General features: G+C 35.1%; 1 protein-coding gene across 4 annotated transcripts; it reads right to left on the minus strand.

The window, feature by feature from the left end:
- Positions 1-78: 78 nt before the first annotated feature.
- LOC130729647 (uncharacterized) lies at positions 79-16,203 on the minus strand. Of its 4 annotated transcripts, none has more exons than XM_057581460.1 (19): positions 16,005-16,203; positions 15,129-15,749; positions 14,231-14,479; positions 13,410-13,600; positions 13,144-13,315; positions 12,321-12,458; positions 12,051-12,240; positions 10,905-11,050; positions 8,554-8,730; positions 8,224-8,334; positions 7,648-7,767; positions 6,690-6,846; positions 6,212-6,375; positions 5,943-6,029; positions 5,326-5,654; positions 5,042-5,123; positions 4,283-4,422; positions 2,080-2,353; positions 79-712 (listed from the first exon to the last, which is right to left on the minus strand). In XM_057581460.1, exons 2-19 carry the CDS (start codon positions 15,420-15,422, stop codon positions 380-382), a joined length of 3,354 nt encoding a protein of 1,117 aa, XP_057437443.1. In that variant the 5' UTR covers positions 15,423-15,749; positions 16,005-16,203; the 3' UTR covers positions 79-379. The 4 variants fall into 4 exon arrangements, with proteins under 4 accessions (XP_057437443.1, XP_057437441.1, XP_057437442.1 ...); XM_057581458.1 differs by having other exon boundaries at positions 2,080-2,356; XM_057581459.1 differs by having other exon boundaries at positions 2,080-2,356; positions 15,888-16,203.
- Between the last annotated feature and the right edge of the window lie 1,342 nt (positions 16,204-17,545).

Here is a 17,545-nt window from a genome sequence, read left to right on the forward strand (position 1 = left end):
AATTTTACATGTGGTTCTTGATGAACCACCCCTTGTGCATGCTAGCATTTGCCCATTCAGAGGTACGATTGTCAACAGTAAGAAAAACTTTACTCTCCTCATATTCAAACAAAAAAATCCAAGATGTTACATGATACAATTATACAGCTGAAAAACAGGCCGTGGCAGATCAAAAACGTGGTAAGCCTAACCTTCTAAATGTTACAACAGTCTGGGATAACATACCCCAGTAAACGTGATTCGTTTTACATGAAATGTCAAATATCTAACAGCAATGGCCTATTTGCACCATCTCAATGGTGCGTTTCACTCATCGTCAAAACAATCGTACATGTAGCGTCCTATTATCTGATTCCACGGAAAGTGGTTTTTGAACTTTTCAGTGCCTGTGAGAATGCTTTCGGCTGACATAAGTAACCTCTTTCTTTTCCCCGTACCTTCTATGTAACATTCTTAGAGCAAAGGAAAAGCCCCCTACAGCAGCCATCACATAAAATGCTCCGTAAGGCGCCAAAGCCAGACCAGAAAAATAGGACCAGTATCCAGCTATGAGATAGACAAAAGACAGTCTAACATTGCGGATAGGGACCCCGGTGAAGGACAAGAGAAAGGAATTGAACTCAGGCTTTGAGTTACATATGCCATGAAGTATAACGCCAATGCAGAGTACTGAATCCAAAAGCCACGGGAGGCTCTCACCCATCGCCAGTCTCTACAAAAAATTAAAAAAATTAAAAAGGCTTAAAAGAAAAAAAAATACAAAAAAACAAAAGAGAGCATGTCCCGCATGAAGCCAAAATAGATATTGCAATCATAAAAGTAATAGTATATATTTGAATGGTATTTAGTAAATAGCCATGAACTAGGCTTCCGTCCAACAAAAAACCCCAAAAAAAGTTTATGTTTTTCACATACAACTTGATTCAGTACTGAATCTAAAAGCCACGGGAGGCTCTCACCCATCGCCAGGCTCTCACCCTAACCCTATGTCCTGCTCCCACATGAAGCCAAAATGGATATCGAAACCATTGAAGTAATAGTATATTTTCTAATGGTAATCTAAGTAAATAGCTATGAACTAGGCTACCATCCAACATAAAAATTGCAACGAGTTTATATTTTGTATACAACTTGAGTTCAACCTTAACATCAAATTCACTGGTTTATTTCTTCCTAAATGATGAAAATGCCATGTATGTCAGGCTCAACTTAACACAGTTCATCTTTTGGCAAGAGAAAATACCTAAAAGGTAATAAAAAGGAATGGAACAGTTAAAACTAAATCAGGTCTTCCTTTAAGAGTATTGGAAACTAATCAACCATGACAGGAGAAACAAAATCATACGTAAGATCCAGGGTCAGAGATCTTTCTAACAACCTAATATTTTATTGGCTTCTTAACAAAGGATTAAGTACATAAGAAATGGCTCCTTTATGTATTCAATCTGCGGCTTATGCTTCCTCTGGGACATTCATTCTCCCAAGGCTTTTTTAGTTGAACAAATCTGTCTCTTAGGTGAAAACAAAATATATATAAAATAAACATTGATATTGTAACCACACATCATCATAAATTCCAACTATATAAACAACCGCAATGCATTTGCGGTGGATAATATAGTTTTTTATGGAACCAGCTTATATGTATAGAGCTCAACTGGGATCTCTTTTAGGCCTCATCAGGAGGCTATTTTATTGATTATGATGTTGTGGGATTACATACCCCATTAAGGTTGGCTTGGATGGAGGGTTTTGGAGGGAAAGGAAATGTAAGGTAAAATTTTCATTTGAAGTAAATTGTATCAAATTTCACAATTTTTCAGAATAAAAGGATCTAAATGATAGGTTAGAATGAAACTTAGTATCCCTGTCCCATGCTCATTTTTATAAATACTAAATAACTCACATAATTTAAAAATACTCTCTTATGGGTTACCTTAAGGGAATTCAATTCCCCACATTCCTGTTGTCCGTTCCTTATTAGTTATAGGGTGACCCAGAACCCCCGAAAAAAAACAAAGTGCTTACAGAACAGAAATTTAGCTTGTTAACATGACAAGAATTGATATATACTTGTACCTGGAACCAAGCTACAGCTGATGGGGCAAACATCATTGTTGCAAGAAAATGCAATAACAACAAGCCATGGCGATGGTGAAACAAATCTATTTGTGTTTCACCAAAACTTTCGGATGAGTCTGGACTATTGGGAAAGTTATCTTCTGAAGAAAAAGACTGATTAAAACTACCATCAAATTTAAACTTCATTCTTTCAGACCCCTTATAGCCTTCACTGTTACAATCAAAATTTGCATCATTTAGTTCTTGGCTGCGGCATGATGCTGTCAGGAAACTGCTACAAAATCAAAAAGAAATATTTCAGTGCTACAGCACGTGTTCATAACCTACAATGAATCAGAAAAGACAATGTCCATTCAATGTTCCTAAAATTTCTTCCAACAACATCCACTTGTACAACTCTCTAAGTAGGTCTTGAAACCTTCACCTGTATATAAGATGATTCATCTAAGGATATAAATTATTTCAGTTCCCCAGTAATCAATGCATATCAAATTGAATTGTCCGCCACACCAAAATATTTCCCAATTCATTGTTCTTGGTATTTAATCCTGGAAATCCCTTATGTAGACGCATTATGCATAGATCAATCAAATCCAGAATCTAATATAAAGATTTAATTATTGCTCTTCTCAAAGGCAACCATACCCTCTATTTTAGCCTCTTAATAAGCCAGGGAAGCTTCATTAATACTGTTAATTCACAATCCTGCCATCTTAAAAAGAATAGTCAATTTTCTTTTGCTTTTTACTTTATCATGGTAACCATCTTCTTGTCAGAATCCTGTTTTCTTTTGGAATAACTACAAAAGATTCTTGACAACAAAAAAAAAATCATTTTAGGAATACAACATTTTTTTTGGTACTACTCAACTGGCTAACAAATTCCAAAGTGTCAAAGTAATTGAGTCAAGTGCACTTTGTTCAAAATTGTTCTTACACATATTATCCCTAGCAACCCTCTATTACAAATGCTACTTCAACTTCCTTTACTTCCATTTCATACAAGCCTCCATTCAAAGGTTCTTTAAATCTGCCCACGATTCGTAAAGTTTTCCGTTCCTCCACATTCTATAAGGGATAGTAAACTATTTTCCCCTCCCCTTAAACCAAAGAAAAGGTATTCCCCTATTCTCCCCTCCTTTTCCCTTCCCATTTATTAAAATCCCTCCCTTGAACCAAACAGTCAACTCTCAAGAATAGGAGGGGGAAAATTAGAAAATCATATCAAAGACTCTAAACCAACTAGCTAAGATCCCACATTGACCAAAGATATTGCCTGAGTAATCCTTATAAAATCTTTGGTAATTCTCACCTTATGAATGGGTTAAATTAGGTCGACACCAAATTATATCCTATATCTGATCTCAAAACTGCCTTTATTGCAGAACCCGTCCCCCTTCAATGCAGCCACTCGTCAAAAGGCCTTGAGTCACCTTCATTGTGGCCACCCTAGGCTACAATCATCACAGCCATCAACTTTAAAAACTCAACACTCCTTATGTCCGATCCTAGGCATGGGAGGGGTGTGATAAGATCTCACATCAACTAAAGATAGACCAGAATAGTCCTCTTGCACACTTATTCAACAAAATTTTATGTGGACTTATTACTCCATCTTCATTCCCCGAAGTGATCAGAAACAGCTTTAAACATTTTGAACAAATATTGCAATACAAGAGAGCAATGGCGCAGAAAAGAGCCAAGAGTTATGTAACAGCTTCTTTGAGCTACACCCCACCCCTCCCGACACAAAAAAGGGGGGACGGAAAAGTATATGAATGCTGCATTTGTCAGAACTTACCCTGAAGAAAAAAATACTAAATTGGCGTTCATTTTCAGTTGCATGTAATAGTATAAGGGAAATATCAACTGATCAAAAGTGATTACATTTACACCCTTGGAAGTAACACCTATGAAGAAAAGCAATAAATGTAATTTATTTTTTAAAGCAAAAGGATATTCATTTATATGAATTATGAGCACAATCTTAAAGAAGATTAAAGTACACCACCCCAACAAGTCACAATGTACAACGGAGATTATACAAAAACAACCCATGAAAGACAAAACGCCTAAAGAACCAAACAACCCAAAAACCCATGGACCCAGCAAGGCCTAAACAAGAACCCAGCCACAAACCTAATTCCAACAAAGCACAAAAACCCCAGACAAATTTCAACAAAAGCAATAAATGTATATACCTGCATAGTGCATTGTGACAGCTGAAAAAATGAGAAAAGAGGAGTATAAGGAGACCAAACGATGGATGAACCAAGCATGCCAAGACCATTGCAATAAGTGCCATAACGAGTAGTGGATTTGCTCTTAGAACCCTAACCACCTGTTTCATAACGTAAGCACCAAGGTCCAATGGTCAATGGGCTAAACTTGAAGCAGTGACGGATCCAGAAATTTAATGTTGTGAGGGCAATATATACATATAAATTTGTAACAAAAAAAATTAACATATACTATTAGAGGTTATGGAATTTTTTACTAAAGCGGACACAAGTGAAAGCATTTTTTACTAAATGGGTCATCAAAAACCATACTTTAACTACTCAAGTGAGGGCATTTAACAATGTGGGATACAAGTGAGGGCATTTTTTACCAAAGAAAGCATAAAAAACCACATATTTTTACTACTCAAATTTTTTTCTAATGATATTTTCCAAATTCAAGTGAGGGCACTTGCCCTCATATGCTTGAACATAGATCCGTCCCTGACTTGAAGTACAAAATAAAACATATGATGGACTAGGAGGATTCACAAATATTACAACTAGCATAAGCACCCTTCCTCGTTCTACTTTCCATCTCTGTTCTATTACTCAATCATATTAGCAGATAAAGAAATGAAATCTGGAAACAAACTAGGCCTCCAAAATACTCATAACAAATCCAACTACAAGTCTACAACATATTTGATCTACCAACCACATAAGGTAGTAGTACTTTACCTTTAGAGAAAAGAACCTGGAGGAACGATTGATAAACGAACTAAGAAATATAAAGCTAACATTTTGTTCCCACATTTGACACCTGCAAAAATAAATATCCATGACATTTATCATTAAATATGTAGCAACAAAACAAGAATTTCTATGATTAATTTAACCCAACTGCCAGAGATAAGAAAATAAATCTAGATATTCACAGGAAATGTGATTCACACAGCAAGATTGGCATTAAGATCAAGGCTACCCTGCTTTGTAATTAAAGACATATTAGTCAGTCTACTAACCTTGTCTTGATGAAAATATGTGAAACAGCAGCCACAAAGAATACCAAGTGAGATATCAAAATTAGAATTGCTATGAACCCATTGGCAAAGATATAACAAATCAGAGAGATGCCGATGAAGCTAGCAAATGGAGGAAATGGCTGAGACATCAACAAGGAATAGAATAAAGAAATAAAAATGGGTAGAACAGCAAGGAGAAGCAAATATGATATTCGCATCAAATTGGACTCCACTGCAGTCAGCATTGATGGTATCCGCAGATCAAGGTCCCATGAGTATGCTTGCCGCATTAGAGCAAAGTAAACAACAGCAATAGAGAAACCAACTATCTGCATGAACAACATCCAATGAACAATTACTTATTGTAAATTAGAATCCACATGTGTAAGAAGACGGATATGGAGAGAGAAAGGAATAAGCAAATGATAAGCATGTCCGAAGCATGAACAAACAATTTACATTTGTGAATCACTCAAAAACACCTAATAGTACAAAAAAAATATTATAAAAATCAGGCAATGGAAATATATGTCTCAGAAAGGCATCAGAATATTCAAAGTCCAAATAATCAAATAAAATGCATTATAATGAAATTCAGGCTTTCAGAAATTAATTACCTTTGGACTATATAACAGCAGAAACCTACTCGCAGCAGCACTCACAGAAATTGAAATGCTACTTTTATAAGAACAATGTGGGTCAACCTGTAGTATAATGGAGCAATAAAACAAAGTTTATCATTAACTCTGGCAGAATGCTAGTCAAAGCAATTTGGTATTTGCCATCCCTTCACAAATTGTGAAACATGACAAATAACCTTTTACTTTATTTGTTCAAAAATTAAATGGGGAAAACTGCTCAAAGTTGTGTAATAGGTGATTCATACAAGCAAAAGAACCATGGTTTCTTCAGATTGCTGAGTTAAACTCCAATGTGCGGGTGAGGAATCAACAAAAATTGTCTCACTGTTCAAATTTGGATATATATGAAGACCAGATGTGTCATCCCAAGCAAGTGCGACAGGGGGGAAACAGCGTAACTTGCACAGCCCTAAAATACCCAGATATAGTTATTAACAAACACACAAAAAAACACAAATACATAATGAATTTTTAGTATAAGCAGAACTGATTATTGTTTAGCCATATTCAACTTAATAGCCTGATTCTCTTCATCCCTTCAGTGTCATCTAATAAACTGTCATCTACTTCCAGATGTCAAGTTGAATTACTAACTAAATATTTTCCCACAATCAGCTTGGAGCATTGTCCATTGTAGTGAACAAACCAACACAACATATAACTTCTGAAAACAAGCACGTCGAAGATAACAATATCATGAAAACTAAAATTCCAAGAACTTACTACTACTTTCAAGGTCTCCAGCTTCCTCTTCTGGAAGTCCAGTGTTTCTAATTCCACAGCTGACAGTTTTTAAAGACAAAGTAACCGGAAGAAGACCCAGGCTGATTGCAAATGATAATTTAACAGCTAGAGGATGAGCTTCCTCCAATAACAACTCCTGCATGATATTTCAAATTCTGTTACAACTTACATCCATATGAAAGAATAATGCTTAAGATGAACAAATGTTAAAACTCATAGCAGCATAATGTCACTTCATTTCTAATTAAATTTGTCATATTTAAATCTTGATTTGGGTTACATGTAACTTAAAAGATAAAGGAAGAATATTTGATTAGCCCTATAGTAGTAGTAGTAGTACCTTGTAATTCTGCAACATTGCTAGTAAGCATCGGAGTAAAAGGCTTAAGCCTACATAGGTCTATATCCTACCAACTACTTGATATTAGAAAAGTTAGATGAGTGTTGCACATAAAACATAAAATCATTGTACAAACAATAACCCCACAATGCATTGATATTTTTCATCCCATCACCAAATAATATGGATCAATGAGATTTACAGTGCACATCTTACACACCTATGCATTTAAAATAAATTGATGTTACAATTATAGTAATAGTAATATATACAATGTCAAGTCACTAGAGTTTTATTTCCAACAAATTTCTTAATGACCACACAATAAAATAGTTCTAATCTTCATATATAAAAGCTATAATAATCAAGCTAGAAGAACAAAAAAAGGATAATTAGAATTAAAATGATAAGCTCAGTTATCATACGATGTAGTTTGCATTGGCTTTTTGAAAAATAGATTATGGATTGCCTAAAAGTTGGTTCTAACCTCTAAGATTGTAAACAAATTTTTAATCTATTATATGATTTCAAAAGAAGAACTAGAGGTTACACCTAAGCAAATTCGATAAATGACAGTGATACTAATTGAATAACAACCTTTTGAGAATAGGTGGACTGAAGCATAAACCAGGGAGATAAATCTTGATTTCCATCCTTTGGTTTAAAGAACTGTCCAACTGCCATGGATGCTGCTGGTGGTGGTCTTCCTGAAAAAGTCTGAGCACCACATTATCACTACATGTACAAATATGGAACCCACATTCAACTACAAATGCTATACAGGAAATCCATAATTGTTCATAGGAAGAATGATTTAACCATTCCATAATCAGTCATAATTTGTGAATCGCATCATGACATCACACTTAAAAAAGATTTGAAGTTTAGAAAAAGACATGTCATTTATTGATGAATATACTGTCCAACCATCCATATGAAAAGCATCTTTCTTATTTAACATGTGAGGTAGTTGCATGAGCAAAAGCACAACAAATAAGCTTCTGCGTGAAAATAGAAATTAGGATACTCAAAAACTCTCTATGAAGCAGACCAAACCAAAAAGGCCATAGCAAAAATGAATATAAACAAAATATTGCTGAAAACATCTCAAGTGAAATGCAATTATCATTTCTTAATATTTAAAAAGAAATCATTTAAAACTTGAAATTCTACCGGATGAGGTGCAACTGAGATAGTAAGAAATCTGAAGCCATGCATATCTTCAGGTCTGAACCAAAATACAGCTGATGGAGGAGCTTGCTCAGTCTGACTGCCAGGTTCAAGCTGTAACAGTATTGCATAGTAAAAATTATGAATAACCATATCAAATTATTAATTTTCTCCAACAATTTGTCTAATCGATACAAATTGTGACCCCGATCTCGCAGATATTTCGATTCCAGCTAATGACGATGATATAGCTTCAATCCGATTAATTTTTAACAAATTAGTATTTGCAATTTGTGTATGAAGAAAAAATCACTGGAAACCAGCATAATATACCTGCCGGGGAGCTGGACCTGAGGGAATACGCATCAGCTTTGATGTTACTTCAACAACCCTATCAGTTATAGGCAAACCTGAAGCAGATTTCCCCTTTTCCGGCCACAAATGAAGTCTAATTCCAGAACATGGCTCAAGATTGGTCACAAGAACAAAATGACTTGTTCCATTTGACCCCTAAAATCCAGATAAAATGGTGAGCAACTGCACCATGGGATGATTAGCTATGATGTAAACAAATATATAAATTTGAAAATTAGGAGTTCCTGGAAGTTGGAACTGGGAAATATATTAGCAATTAATTTAATCTGTCTCATTAATTCATAAAAATATTTATACTATCCACATACAAAAATTCAACAGATATCTAAGGCTTCAAATTCAGAAAAGATAAAATGATCCAACAAACACCATCAAAACCAAAATAGTGTACTAGGAACAACCAACTGAAAGATACATTATAATTGATCAGGATGTTGAGCGCCTTTTGAGATATCATTTTGATTATAGATCTCCAATAACAAATGGAACTTATGAAAATAAGCTACTGATAGTAGTACCATTATTTCTATAATTGTTACTAAGGACAAAGATGCTCTGCATTATAACGGAAAACAAAAAAAGAATAGTACAGAGAATAGAGGAATTTTATAAATCAGGGCTCCATGCATTCCCACATATAAAGGACGCGTGCGCAATTTATATGGTCCATTTGGTTGAAGCAGAATGCTTGTATCTATGAAGGTATCTCTTTGCCCCCAAAACTTGTGATGGGATTCAACCTAGGTCTATATCTTCTCTTTGGTGATATGCTGATTGAAGATTCTATGAAATTGCAACTTTTTGTATGTAAAACGATGGGAAGTCTAGTTGCACCGTTGAGTTTTTTTGTTCATTATATGAAGAATTTCTGTTCCATAGGATAGCTCATCCACTCCGTAGAGTATCAAAAAAGATATTTTATAATATCAATATTGCATTTTAGAATATTTAAGATTATCCTAAATGACTTCTTAGAGCTCATTTTCATAATTCATAATAATCCATGATTTGTTTTCTTACTTGATTAGGATTAGGATTGTACTATTCATAAATAATAATAAAATATGTAAATTCATCCTATTTTGTAGCACACCATACATCAATATCATATTATATGATTCAATTTTGTTCTCTCTTTAACACCTCCTCATAAGTCCCTATTATTTCAATATGGTATCAGAGTATATCCCAGTATAAATTATGAACCACCCAGATGCTCAATTCTACAAATTTCATGCCCTAGATGTCAATCTTGTGAAGGGGGGTGGGGGGCATCATCATTTTATTACTTTGGCCTCCATATTCCACTATCAATCGAGTTACCTGAAGTCTGGAACTCTGCTGTAATGATGTCATTATCTCCATGAATTTTTTCTTGTTGCAAGCCCAAAATATCCAGCCACTAAAACCCGAGATTATCTTCCTTGATCAATTTCTCTCTCCATTTTCTCTGCACTACTGTGGTCTGCCTCTTATCCAACCAACCCTACATAATCCAATCATCAACATCTCGTAGTTATGGCTCCACGTTTTAGTTTTGACATGGTTAGGCTGTTTCTTGAATATTCTTAGGTTATTACTCCAATTTGTCATTGTTTTACTACTATATGGCTCTTCTCCAGTGCTAGCGTAGCATTAAAGGGGAGAAAGTCGGAATGTCTCCCTTTTGCACCGACGAATCATATAACTTAAAATTGGCGACTTGCCAACTTCCCATCGATAATCATTATGTTCTTTTTGTGGTCACTTCTTTCCTGTGGATGAATCATACTAATGGCAACTTATGTTGGCTATGACTTACCAGCCTTTGTCTTCATCCCTGATGCGGTTTGGACCCTCTCTTTAACCCAAATGCAGTCTGAACTACCTTTGTCCTAGATGTGACCAACCCCATCTCCAATTCCAAAGACTTTGCCTCCAGTCCAAAATGCTATCACCTGCGCCACTGCATTATATTTTTAGTTTATTACTATATTTTCTTCTAGTAGAGTGTCAGGATATCTTATTATATTTTATAATATTTTAGAGAGATGCTTTATTATGGGCAGTATCCTTATTTTACTATATCCCATAATTCATTTTCTAATAATTAGTAGTACATTTTTATAAATAGGAGACTAGTATTTGTATAAATGGAGTCTAGTGCATTGCATTCTGTTTTATGCCATTCTATACACCAAATTCTCTTACTCAGTTTGTTCTCTTTTCCTTCTTCTCTGCCAAAATCCCTATCATTCCAATGGTACTTTTCCTCTTTGCATGATGAGTACCTCAGACATTTTACTAAAAAAAAAACAAATAAACAATACCAATTTCTGTATGTCCAACCACCGCCTTCGACCATCCATTGCCAATACAGTCACCTCATTTATCTGAATGTATAGGTCTCTATCAAGGCCCCCATCATTCCAATGAACATTAGGAGGACATGCAACTGACTTGTGCCCTCGATATCCTGCAGCCATGATATAATTTAAATATAAATTTTGCACAAAAAGTGGTAGGTTATAATCCAAATTAATAAGATATGTCAAAGATGGACATCGATAAGATTTAGTACAACATTAAACAGAAACCACAATGTGACAAATAATGATTTTCATATGGAATCTATTATTTGAAAATGTTTGTCCCATGGATCCTTTAGTTATGAAAAGGATCAAAACAGTTAACATTCATAAGAGACTACATTTACCTAATGGTATGTTTGGATGAGATGGAAACAGAAGGAAGGAAAGGAGGAGGATGGAAAACACGGATCTAAATGCATTTTCCCACGTTTGGTTAGTAAGGGAAAGGGAAAGGGAAAGGATGGAAAAGTTGCAATAATCCCAATGAACTTTTCTTTTCTTCAACTTTGGATGGGAAAGGGAAGCGAGGAGGTGCAAGTGCAGATTTGTTCAAAATACCCTTCATTCCATATTGTATAAAATTAAACAAATAACATTAAGATAATTGATAATACTTTTTAAAATGTATGCTTAAAAACATATCTTCTATCAAAAGTGTTAATTGCACATCTTATTTTTACTTGAGGATATTTATGTCATTTCGCAAACACACCTTTTTCTTCCGTCCCACTTTTCCTGTCACCTCCTCCCATACCAGACAACCTAAAAAATCATCTCACTTTCCTTCCTCTTTCTTTGCTTTTCCTTAACTTCCTCCCATTTTTTCTTTCACAACCAAGCAAAGTAGGAGTAATAGCAATATAAACCAAGCCAGTTTGTTAAAGAAGGAAGTGCACACGAATACCGAAAGCTAATATCTTTTACCAGGACCCACAGATGAAGCATAGTTTAACTTTATATTTTCAGCATATGCTTCAACAGCCATAAGTGCATACAATGATACTAGAATGATTATGAGATGATTCAGAAAGCTAGTCAATGGAGCTTTTAGCTGAGTTAGATACAAGAATCCAATATAAAATTAGAAACAGCATTATATAATACCAGTATCATCTTTTGCATTCTGCAATGGCAAGTTTATTGACTGTTTCGAAGAGGGTAACTGCATCATCCAGTTGAAATTATGTGATATTCCACTACGCAGCATTGTTGCAAAAACTGCAAGCCTTTTTTGAGTATCAGGAAAAGGTTGGCCTGTTCTGGAATCTATCAAACTAAGAAGTGTGTGTGATACCTAGATGAGAATGTAATTGATAAGCACCACATAAAGGAGAACCCAATCTGAGTTCTTGATAAATAAATAAACCCACTTACTTGGACAACCAGTTGATTACACCACAAAATAGCCTGATGTTCCATTGACAACCACACATTTTTCATGGCGGTACTGCTGATCAAGAAGCCATGTGTTGGTGGCACAATATTATCAAGTGATGTTAATTTTGACCGTACCTGAAGAAAAGAAAGAACTAAAAATAAACAATTATGTCATGTTTCATATTTAGCAGTTATGTAAACTTTGAAAATGTTAAAATGTGAAGACATTACAACAACAAAATATCAATATGATTATGTGGGACAGTGTACAACTTGAACTTCCATAGATACATGTTAAGATTGTCCCTTACTCGAGACGACAAGAGGGCTGGCTACCTATGCCCAATCAAGTCAATTGCTAAAACTTAGTAAAGCATAAGGCACATTAATCTTGTGAAGTGCAGACAAATAAGGCATCCTTCTCTATCACATATGATTGCTAAGTCAAATCTTCTACTGGTTCATGGACAACTGAGCACTGATGGGCTTAACAGTCTTCTGAGCTCTGATCATTACAAAGAAAATTGCTACCGTATCAAGCCCGTTACCAGAGAAGAAAACCAATATAAACATGGATAGCCAATCACAGGCCTTTTGAAGAAGGTTCTGTTACTATCTTATGAATTGTTTCTTATGATTCATATTAAAATAAACTAATAATCTTAGTTTTGGTGTAATTATTTATCCTCACTCTATAGATAAAAAAAATCTGAATATTTATGCTCCAATTTTCATTTCATTAATATTATTTATTAATAGTAATTTATGACAAATCTACTGCATATAGGGCAGAAGAGGAAGATCAACACACAGACAATACCTGGTAATCGTTATATGCACCAGAAATAGATACAACAACAACACGAGAGAGTAATGGATCAGACACATATCGCCCTGTGTTAGTGGTCTGAACCTTATATCCTTCTCTCCACTGTGAATTTACACGTGCAAAGTAATGACCCAAGGAAGGCTGTAATGCCACAGGAGGTGATCTGAATAAAATACATGTATCCCATCAAACATTTAAGCAGGGCATACAAATACAATGAGTAACCAAAACCATAGAAGGGACAAAAAGAAGCATACTGATGTGGGGTTGAAAGTGTAAGAACAGTTTCAACTGCTGATTTCCTAAGACGAGGATGGATAACAGCAGCTCTAGCTACAAAACCACCCATAGAGTGACCAACCAATATCACACTTTTTGGCAAACTCCCAGAGCCGGCTGCACGTTCATTTTTTCGAGCATCATAAGACACTTTATATTGGTCCAAAATCTGCAAGCGAGGCAACATAGTGAACAAAGTGATAAACTTCAGGAATTGCCTGTCTCAAGAGAAGTAAAGCTAGATAGCGGGATAGTCAGATACGCGCAAAGATTAAGATAGTACCAACCTAAGGTAAGAAAAAGTGCATGGAACAAACTTATAAGGTCTACGGTGAACAACTTAAAAACAGAGAAGAATGCTGTTCATAGCACCAACAAAGCCATCATGCAGTTTATTTACTACCACAAGATGGCCTAAAATTAGAATTAGTAAATTAGTAAATAGATGCCAAAAAAAGAACTTGAATCAATAAATAATGTTTACTTGCCTAAGACACAGAAAAACTCAAGGAACATTAGCGGAGTAGAGAATTTAACCAAAATCATTCTAAATTGGCACTTCATTCATTGAATTTTAATGACATTGATAATCAATAATAAGAAACATATTTTCAGTCTGTGAAGATTGTTTCTTTTAGCCCATTAATATGAATAGGCTGACAGCGCAATGATAAGCTCAATTCAAAATAAATCATCCATCCACAAACTACAAATCAACAATCTCATTTGCACCTGGTCATATTTATCCAACATTAATTTGCCTCCCTTGGATATAATCTATAAATAACAAAAGGGATACCTTGTGTATAGCGTATACAACATATTCAGTGTGTTCTTCAAGAATTGCACCATCCATGGCAGAATGTTCACCCTCTAGATCAACAGCAAACCAGTCTAGCCTGCTTGTATACTGGTTGGGTAATTGGAAATCAGATAAGTTCATATTTGCACCTCCTTCTTCAGGTCTTAGGAAAGCTTCTTGGTAAAATGTACGCTCAAGGGGACCACTTTGATATGCCCTATCAGATTCTGCGGCCAAAGACCGCACCTATCATGAGGTTAAAAGCAGAAGAAAATGTTAATAGAAATATAAAATGTTGGGCAAAAACAGTGTGTCAAAAAATACAATGACAGAAACAACTGAAATAAAAATCATTAAGTTACTTCCACAGTTCACATGGGATCCATATCATATTTTTCTATTTTGAGCAAACTTTATTCTTTTGTTCTTCATTGCCTGGTTTTCCATTATTGCCAATAAAAAGAACCACATTCCCCTGCCAGAAGGAATTTCACAAATTCCAGATACAAAACCTTTCAAGCATAAAATGAAAGTAACCCTAGATTCAAATCATTGACATTGCCAAGCAAGCGAGCAAACATCAGGAAATGAAAATAGCTAGCTAGAGACCCAAATTTCTGTGTAAATGTCAATTTGTCTTTATACTACCTAGAAAAATTAACCACTCTCCAATCAAATCTTTAACATCTAAACCAAAATACTCCATAGAAGTATTGTGAAATAATAAAGTCAAAATTCTCACTACATCTTTCGAGCATCATAAAAAGACAAAATCAAGCAATAAAACTTTCCCAATTTTCAGCATTTAATGCTACCATGAATAACAAAACAACAATATTTCCCTGACATTTGGAAACAGTTTCTAAAATTCAAACAAGAAGAAAGAGGACCTTGCCTGTTTGAAGCTACCACCATTGCCTGGAATAAAAAGCACCGGTACGCCGCGAAGCTTCTTCAAATGCTCCTTAAAATCTATCTTCTTCCACCCCTCGTGATACAAGTACAAGCCATACTTCACAGGCGACACGCCTCCCGACGACTTCGAAATCGGAATATACGTGGGATACATGTAGGTCATGACACACCCGTTCGAAATAGGCTTCAACAAACCATACAGAGCAGCAAGACAAATTCCAACAACCAGGATAATCAAAATCCCAACCCTAATCTTCGCTCTAAAACTCGGCATTGTGAAACGGAGCTATTGTTCTACAGCGAAATCTTCAGAGTTCAGATCACAGCAAACTAAGCTTGAATTTCAATCACCTCAACCAGCAAGCTCGAAGTCCAAAAATAGCAAGTGCAGTTGGTTGAAACAGAGCTTCGAGTTTCAACAAGCAACGTAGCTAACTGAAGCTCAGACTAAGCTAAAAACTCTTCTACTTCCATAGGCGGAACCAGATCGCGCGCGTAATGTTCGATTCAAGTCTCGTCTCGTCAACTTCAGATTCACACTACTACAGAGCATAAATCAGATCAAACTTCCACAGTGAAAAACGAGATCTATAATTAGAAGCTGCAAAACAAAACCAAAACAAACAGAAACTCGAAGACTCAAAACGAAGAACGAAGCAATAATCAACGAAAACTGAAACTAAAGCGATTCAAGTAAGAATTTCGAAGTTTTGCAAAAAGCAAAAAGCAGAGAGAGAACTTGAATCTCAGTGTGTACTGTGTAGATCCGGAAAACCGCCGGCGCCGTTGCCGGCGCCGGAGGCAGTGGCGGTGGCGGTTGAGAAGTTGAAGAGAGAGAGAGAGGGAAGTGTGTTACCGAATCGGGAGAAGGTGAAGGTGGCGTGTGTAACTGAATTTAGATTCGTATATTTGGTTAGTGGAAGTTGCAACGGGAAAAGAAGGAAGGAGCTGGAAGAGTCGTGTTAATGTAGTGTGAGTTTGACAGAGTGAATAACGGGGATGATGATGGCTTTAGGTAGCACTTACTATTTGGGAATTTGAATGGATTTTATTCAAGTGTTTATGTAAGGTTTCATATTGTCCAACTTACCATATACTTCAGGAAACTCACTCATCATGAACATAATAACTGCATATTGAATATTGTCATATTAGTTTCGGACTGAAGTATAATGTAGTATAAAATACAACTTTAATGTAGACTTTACATCTAACTCTTAACTCCTAATAATGATGATTGGCATTCAATATTCATAACCGTCCTTCTAAAATGATCATTTTTTGAGATATTGTGGGATAAAACTAAGTGAATGGGAAAAATAATTACAGCATTCTATAGTTTGTCATTAACACTGTCTCATTATAACCTTATTAAAAAAAACACAGTAAAAAAATATGGTTAAGGGGGAAAAAAGTACAATGCATTTTAGTTGAGATATTTGAGATCGGCGAAATTCAATATTCCGTACAAACTTTTCAAATGTCGTAGTTGAAAGGGACTTCGTAAATAAGTCCACCAAATTATTACTTAAACGAATTTGTTGCATGTCTAGTTATTATTCTTTTGTAGATCGCGAATGAAGAAGAGTTTTGATTATATGTTCTATGTTCTATTTTCCTTAATGTATTCTTCATTTGCTTGAGCAATACATGCACTATTATCTTCATATATTATTATTGACAATATTTTGTTGGCGGCAAATCACAAGTATCAAAAGCACTCATTGAATCACAAATGTCAGATAAACACATTCTCGATTTGTCTCATGTAAGGTTAATATTTCTGCATGGTTAGCTTATATTGCTATTATAACTTGTTTCATAGATCGTCATGAGATGGTCGTGTCATCACATGTGAACAAGTAACTTGTTTGTGATCATCCATTATGTGAGTGCAAATACCTAACATCTGCATAACATATTAGGTCGAGCTAGGATATATTGGAAAAAAACAAACATATATTCATTGTGCCTTTAAGATATTAAAAGACTTGTTTTATTCCATTCAAATGATTTCGTGTAGGTAAAAAACTATATCTTACTAATAAATTAATAGCAAGTGATATATCATGTCGAGTATGACTGGCAAGATACATCAAAGCTCTTATGGCACTAAAACATGTTATTTTAGGACAAAGTAACTCTTGATCCTCTTCTTGATGTTTAAAATGATCTTTACTTACATCTAATACTTTACAACCATTGGAGTGCACAATGGATTTGTGTTAACATTCCATTTTTCTCCTACTAGAATGACTTGGCATTATTATAGGATTGATTTTAATATTTAAATATATAAGATAAAATTTTAATTGGCATGATTCTCACTATTCCTTGATCACTTAAATCGGCTCAAAGTGATCTTAATCCATATTTTAGAATTTCATAAAGCTTTCT

Source organism: Lotus japonicus, chromosome 1, assembly GCF_012489685.1.
Source record: "Lotus japonicus ecotype B-129 chromosome 1, LjGifu_v1.2".
NCBI lineage: Eukaryota > Viridiplantae > Streptophyta > Magnoliopsida > Fabales > Fabaceae > Lotus > Lotus japonicus.